Source organism: Rhinolophus sinicus, chromosome 10, assembly GCF_057876585.1.
Source record: "Rhinolophus sinicus isolate RSI-liver-muscle chromosome 10, RSI-T2T, whole genome shotgun sequence".
Taxonomy (NCBI): Eukaryota; Metazoa; Chordata; class Mammalia; order Chiroptera; family Rhinolophidae; genus Rhinolophus; species Rhinolophus sinicus.
Window position 1 is genome coordinate 16,509,573 of NC_142510.1, and position 7,344 is coordinate 16,516,916.

A 7,344-nucleotide genomic window follows, 5' to 3' on the forward strand; every position below is an offset into this window, starting at 1 on the left:
GCGCGACATCGGCGTGTCTATTGGTGGGCTAAGGCGGTCAGGACCAATAGGAGCTCGAGGCGGGCGGGCATAGCGTCGGCTCCTGAACGGCCGCGGGGGCTGCCGGGAGCCTGCGGGGCAGAGTCTGCCGTCATGCTGCTTTTCTGTCCCGGCTGCGGGAACGGGCTGATCGTGGAGGAGGGACAGCGCTGCCACCGTTTCGCCTGCAACACCTGCCCCTACGTGCACAACATCACCCGCAAGGTGGGTCCTGGAGCCCGGCGTCGGGCTCGCGCAGGCCTCCCGCTTCCTCCGGCTGTGCTCCACGCCTGTCAGCACGCACGGTGGCGTCCCTGGCCGTGGTCACCGCAGAGGCCGCCGCGGTCCTCGTAACGCCGAAGTCAGACCGAGTCCGTCTTGCGCTCAGTAACGCTCAGCCGTTCTCCAGCGTGAAATGTGCTCACAGGGCAGACCGAGCGTTGTCACCGCGCCCCTCCCCCCAGCCGTGCTTTTCTGATTTCAGGAAAGGGGCTCTTTTGCCCCAGAAACACCAGCCTCTTGGAGGATCTCCCCTGATGGACGCGGCATTGCTACCAGCGCCTTTGCGCATGTTTCCTGTCCGGTCCAGACTTCCCCTAGACGGCCGTGCCACTCTTTAGTCACGTCTTCGCTTAAATCATCACTCGATTTAAAATTGCAGCCCTTCCATTGTATCCTCTTCCCCTGTTTTGTTTTTTCTCTAGGACTCGTTACCTTCTAATACGCTGTATAGTTTACTTATGTGCTTTGTTTGCCGAAGCCGAGACGTGAGCTGTGGGAGGGCAGGGCTCTTTCTGTTCTGTTCCCTCTTGTGTTCTCGTCTGAACACCTAGGACGGAATTTAGGACGTGGTGGGTGTTCAGTGCGTGAATTATGCTCCCTGGGTTAGAACTTGGTATTTTCCCCTCGATCTTTACTCTTTAGAAGTAGAGCCCCGTGGAGGCTACCTCGTTCTTGGTGTTTGTGTTCTGCACTGTGCTGCTGTGTTGTGGGAGTTTAGAGTCTGGAACTATGAGAAGAGTGAACTCTTAGTCACTGACATTTCAAGAATGTCTGGTAAAACTTGGGGAAGAACCAAGTGCTTTGAAAGCTCTCTGCCTGGGGTGGGGGGGCGGTGGCTAGGCTACCCAGCCGGTTCTCTTTGGCTTCAGGTGTATTTGTTTCTCGCATCTTGGGTTAGCTGGTAGTATCTTAGAGGTGTGGGCGTAGAGGAGGGTCACACCGAAGCCATCGTGTCTTCCTGCTCTGGTGTTTCATTCAATCCGTGCAGAGATCTTCTCCGACGGCTGAATCTCTCTCTTCTCTTGCGGGGCATCCCAATCGTAGGTTCTCCAAATTCCAGTGGAGCGTCCTGCTCTGTGGTAGCGGGAACACTGTTTTCGTTTAGTATCCCTGCTGGCTGGGAGGAAGAAAGTGTGGGAAGACACTTGAGGGCAGGTGTGGAGGTGTGGTTTGGTGGCCCCGGGTTGCACTGTTCACTGACTTGGAGAGTCTGAAGACTTGCTGTTGTTTGTTAGGTAACAAATCGGAAGTATCCAAAGCTCAAAGAAGTGGATGATGTGCTTGGTGGAGCGGCTGCCTGGGAGAATGTTGACTCCACTGCAGGTAAGCGGGAAAGCCCTCTGTAACTGGGCAGTGGGTAAGTACGAAGCTACTGGCTGCTGCTCCGTGGCAGTCTGTGATGTATTTAGAAAGTGTATTTGCTCTTTAAGAACTTGTTAACACCAATAATATTGGCACAAGCCTTGGAGTCGTGCAGTCCTGAGTTAAAGTCTCGGGGTGACTTCTTACTGTTTTATGACCTAGGTGGGGACCCTTAAGCGTGCCAGGGCTAATCCACACGCGTAGATTGTGAGAGCATCCAAGTGAGTTATACAGTGTTTGGCATATAACAGGCAATTCAACAGGTGGTAGCTATGATAGCTACAATGGCAGGAATAATACAAATCAGAATCGCAGGAAATAAATGTGGTCTTCTTGTTCTCATGCGAAGTGTTAAAAGTGAATACCAGAGAGCACTTAACTGCAGTCTCAGTAAAATAAATGTTTATTTCAAGTCTTGATTCGTTTCTCATAGACATAGATGTGACCAAGGAAGGACAGAGCAACCTGCACTGAGAGGAGGAAGAGCTAAGTAAGATTAGTGCCATTTCTCTCCCTCTCTAGACCAGTATCCAGCGCTGCCACGTTAACAATTTAGCAAGGGCAGAATTTGTCATTAAAAGCTAAGTATGCCCCAAATGTCCAAAATGGTGTTTGAGAGTTTTTGAAGGTGTTTCCATCAAGAGCAGGGTTAGTGTCTCAAAGTAAAAACCTTTGAAGGTAAGTGTGTCCTGGGGTCCTCGGAAAAGTTATGGGATGTGTGGTGAGATCTTGATAAGAACAGCCTGAGGAGCTACTGCCAAATAGACCCCTAAATACTCGGGGAAGCGGATTGGTCAGCCCTTGGGAGCTCCTCTGGGAAGAAGAGAGGGCGTCTCCACTTCCCAGGTGATGGACATGAACTTGTTAGGGGGAGTCTGCACGGCGTGCGCTCCGTAATTCACACAGCAGCCGTGTTATGTTTCCAACCAGTCTTCTACCAGGTTTGAGAAAAACAGTGGGGTCGAGGGAGGGGAGGAGAGCGTTTCCAAGCTCTCCTGGATTTCCTCAGTGTGAGAGCACACTGGGAATGAGATCACTGTTTATAGCCTTCCATCGGGGGACCAGGTGAGCGAGGGAGGGGCTTTGCTGCCTTTTACATAACACCTGCTTCTATCAGGTATGCTGGTCAACGAGCATCGTGTTAAATAACGGGGATCACTTGTTTCTTTTTCTCATTCCCAGAGCCCTGCCCCAAGTGCGAGCATCCTCGTGCCTACTTCATGCAGCTTCAGACCCGCTCTGCAGACGAGCCCATGACCACCTTCTACAAGTGCTGCAATGCTCAGTGTGGCCACCGCTGGAGGGACTAGGGTGCAGCCGGCCAGCTGTGTCAGTCTGTTCCCTTCTTCCCCGCAGGGGACTCCCAGCTGGGAGCGGGCACTGTGTGTCCTGAGGGTCTCTGCTGGTTGGCAGAAAGCTAACCCTTTTCGGGTTGTCGCCCAGGGTGTCAGGAAAGATAGCCCTTCTGCCAACCAGCGGATGAACTCATTCATGTCCAGGGAGATTTTACATGTGGGAAGGAGCTTCCGTAACTAAGTACATTCTGCTTAAGGTCCAGTTCGTTCATCTCCTACATTTGTCGGGCAATTGACATTCTCTCGCCATGAACCAGCACTCTTCAATATTTACATTGTTTGTACAACTCATAAAATAGAACTTATTAATTTAGTGCATTAGATGTTCCTAAATATTTCATTGTTAATTGCAAACTTATTTAATCAAAATTTATGCTGAATATTTAATTAAAACGAAAAGTCTAATATCGCCTTCTCAGTGTTTTAAATGCCTTAAATAGATGCCAGACCCCAAATCATGATTCCAAAATTGACTACTGCACTTAAGACTAAACTAGTTACAAAATTGCTAATGACGTGGATTTAACTTGCTTTATTATTTCTATGCTGACTTCCTAATATTGCAATACACTTTTTAGATACTATGTTTGTATGCCTTCTGTGTTCTTTCCACTCGGAAAAGAGACAGGGGACAGGATCTGGATCATTGATGGATGGATCTCTTGCTCAGGGCCTCAGACTTCACTGCTTTTCCAAATCTCTTAATAATGAAGTCTCACTCATAAAGTCACGGTACTTAAAGTTATGCCTTTGGTACTGTTTTTTACTGTTTTGAGACTTGGTTTCTTTCCCAGAAATGATTTGAGTTTCACATGAATTGTTTTCGTGTTTCTGTGACACGTTGACCAGGTCCTGCGCCCATTATCTCTCATCAGTTCTATTTCAGAACAGTTTGTTCTGGTTTTACAGATGTGATTTCATGGTGTCCTTTAGTACTTTCTGCTTGTGCCGCTCGTTTTGTTTCCTCCGGCGCCAGTTCTGGTTGGGTTCGTTGTGAGAGGCTGCGTGGTGAGACCACGTACCCCGAAGTTAACTGCCTATCTGCGTCTTAGCTGTGAGACCTCCCTCAAGTTGGTGAACCTCTGCCTTCATTTCCCCGTGTGTAAAATTGAGATAGTAGTCAATTTCAGGGGTTTACAAACCTTTTCTGTAAAGGGCTAGGTAGTAAATATTTTAGACTTGTGGGTTGAGTTAAAATCTAGGACACACACGAAAACAACTTCCACAGTTTTCTTCTAGGCAAAATTCAAACTGTAATCATAGTAATTGACTAGTAATCACAGTATTTGGTAATATGGGTCTGTTGATGGAAATCATGGCTGCCCTTTTGCTTATTTGGGGTTCAAAGTTGGGGTTCTTGTCATTACAATTGAATGCATACGTGCGTCTGTTAATGCAGGTCAAGTGCATGAAGTTTAGGGCTGACATCCAGTACTGATGAGAGACGCGGATATTTTCCTCAAAGTATTTGCTGTTGAATAATACACTGAAAAACTGTAGGCTTTAAATCCTTTGCGTGTCTACAAGCTTTGTAAATTTGTCCATCGAAGCATTTTCATGCTCTACATATATTTTTACCACCAACGGTAACACATCTTAGCAGATTCCACTTCAGGCTCTACTGCATGAGGGTTTTCTCACCTTTGAACATGGTGTTGCCGGCAGTTGTTAGTCGTTCCTTGCAGCCGCCAGTTCTTCAGTCGTTGCCCAGCTCAGCGTTGAGACATGGACTCTTCGAAGACACAATCTTTGAGCCATTTCAGTAACACCTGTGGACTCATCGAGGGCTAAGGATCGTCATTATTTCAAAGCATTTGCCTCATTTTGAATTGACTGTTGACATCGCTACGAGTGTTCTTAACTTTTAGAACAGCCGTTCTCGCCCACAGGCTGGTCGTCTTCATTTCATTGTCTCGGGACGCACTTCTTCAGCTGCTGCAGTCAAATATAATTCAGTCACCATCAGGAAGTGGCTCTCCTTGCTTGGTGAGCAGATGAGCCCCTTGGAAATTCAATTTGGTTGCCTTGTTTTTATCTTTTTTAAAAAAATTAATTAATTTATTTTTTAATTGGTTTAAAGACTTATTAATAGTAATTGCGTAATTGGGGTTAGGATAATTCAATTATGCGAATCAGTACTTTTATTTTTTGTGAAGAAATGTGTTGTGTATTGAGAACAGTGCCAGTGGCAGGTGCTTAGCCTGGTAATGTCCACCAGCCATCACTACATAATACACACAACCCTCTGCCATCCGATTTGATGACAGACTAATCCACTCCCCACTGTGCCTTAAACACATGACGTTCAGAGTTCACTTAAAAAAAAAACTTTTTTTTAAATTTATTTTTTTATTGAGGTAATGTTGCTAATAACATTACATATAAATTTTGGGTATTTGTTACTCATTGCTAACCCCCAACAAATCTAGTTTCCACGAATCACCATATGGTTGACTTACCCATTTTGTCCCCCTTTCCCCTCTGGTAACCACCATTCTATGTCTGTATCTATGAGTCTATTTTTGTTTTGTTCATTCGTTTGTTCCTTTTTTGTTTTATATTCCACATGAGTCAAATCATACAGATTTTGTCCTTTTCTGTCTGACTTATTTCACTTAGCCTAATACTTTCTAGATCCATCCATGTTGTTGTAAATGGTAAGGTTCATTCTTTTTCACGGCCAGGTAATACTCCGTTGTATATATGTAGCACGTCTTTATTTATTCATCTGTTGATGGACACTTAGGTTGTCTCCATATCTTGGCTATTATAAATAACGCTGCAATGAACAGAGGGGTGCACATACCTTTTTAAGTAAGTGTGTTCCTATTTGAATAAATACCCAGAAGAGGAATTGCTGGATCATACAGTAGTTTTATTCTTAAGTTTTTGAGGAACCTCCATACTGTTTTCCATAGTGGCTGCACCAACTTACGATCCCAACAGTTCACAAGGGTTCCCTTTTCCCCTCATCCTCTCCTCTTACTATTATTTCTTGTCTTGTTGATGTCATTGTGGTTTTGATGTGCATTTCCCCGATGATGAGGGACGTTCTGAGTTCACTTGCCTTGTTTTGACATGAGAGGCATGGACTGGTAATAAGCAAAACAAGAAATGTTGCTGTACACCAGTCCGGTGGCCTGGAACTACGGAGCGTGACTGCACCATTGAGTTGTAAGTGTGCCCATCAGCAGTGCGAGGCTCTGTTGCCACTACTCAACTTTGTCACTAGCGTGTGAAAGCCGCTGTTGGTAATGCCAGCAAATCAGTGTGTCTGTGTTCCAATAAGACTGGATGCTGAAATGTGAATTTCATCATATTTTCATGTGTCACGTAATTTGTAAAGCAATTTCCCCCCAACCATTAAAAAAATGTCTAAACTATTTTCAGCTCACAGGTTTTTGTAAACAAGGGGTGCGTTGGATTTGGCCTGTGGGCTGTAGTTTGCTAACCCCTGGTGCACCGCATAGGACTGCAGACTTTTTTATTTTTTTAAGATTTTATTGGGGGGCCGGCCCCGTGGCTCACTGGGGGGCAGGTGGTTGGAGCTCCGTGCTCCGAACTCTGAAGGCTGCTGGTTCGATTCCCACATGGGCCAGTGGGCTCTTAATCACCAGGTTGCTGGTTCGATTCCTTGATTCCCACAAGGGATGGTGGGCTCTGCCCCCTGCAACAAAGATTGAACATGGCACCTTGAGCTGAGCTGCTGCTGAGCTCCCGGATGGCTCAGTTGGTTGGAGCGCATCCTCTCAACCACAAGGTTGCTGGTTTGACTCCCCCAAGGGATGGTGGGCTGTGCCCCCTGCAACGAGAAACGGCGGCTGGACCTGGAGCTGAGCTGTGCCCTCCACAACTAAGACTGAAAGGACAACAACTTGACTTGGAAAAAAGTCCTGGAAGTACACACTGTCCCCCAATAAAATCCTGTTCCCCTTCCCCAATAAAATCTTTTTTTTTTCCAAGTCAAGTTGCTGTCTTTTCAATCGTAGTTCTGGAGGGCACAGTTCAGCTCCAGGTCCAGTTGCCATTGTTGCAGGGGACGCAGCCCACCATCCCTTGCGGGAATTGAGGAATCAAACTGGCAACCTTGTGGTTGAGAGGACGCGCTCCAACCAACTGAGCCATCTGGGAGCTCAGCAGCAGCTCAGCTCAAGGTGCCGTGTTCAACCTTAGTTGCAGGGGGCGGAGCCCACCATCCCTTGCGGGACTCGAGGAGTTGAACCGGCAACCTTGTGGTTGAGAGCCCACTGGCCCATGTGGGAATCGAACCGGCAGCCTTAGGAGTTAGGAGCATGGAGCTCTAACCGCCTGAGCCACTGGGTCAGCC

General features: G+C 47.0%; 1 protein-coding gene across 1 annotated transcript; it reads left to right on the forward strand.

The window, feature by feature from the left end:
• The first annotated feature begins 84 nt into the window (after window positions 1-84).
• On the forward strand, window positions 85-3,422 carry POLR3K (RNA polymerase III subunit K). The gene is made up of 3 exons (XM_019718093.3): window positions 85-243; window positions 1,536-1,623; window positions 2,845-3,422. Exons 1-3 carry the CDS (start codon window positions 133-135, stop codon window positions 2,970-2,972), a joined length of 327 nt encoding a protein of 108 aa, XP_019573652.1. The 5' UTR covers window positions 85-132; the 3' UTR covers window positions 2,973-3,422.
• Window positions 3,423-7,344: the final 3,922 nt, after the last annotated feature.

What these genes read in the sequence shown, in the direction of transcription:
- POLR3K (XM_019718093.3), top strand. Translation starts at nt 133, where the DNA reads ATGCTGCTTTTCTGTCCCGGCTGCGGGAACGGGCTGATCGTGGAGGAG. An exon ending in TGCACAACATCACCCGCAAG is followed by an intron (nt 244 to 1,535) that starts GTGGGTCCTGGA and finishes GTTGTTTGTTAG; the next exon opens with GTAACAAATCGGAAGTATCC. An exon ending in GAATGTTGACTCCACTGCAG is followed by an intron (nt 1,624 to 2,844) that starts GTAAGCGGGAAA and finishes TCTCATTCCCAG; the next exon opens with AGCCCTGCCCCAAGTGCGAG.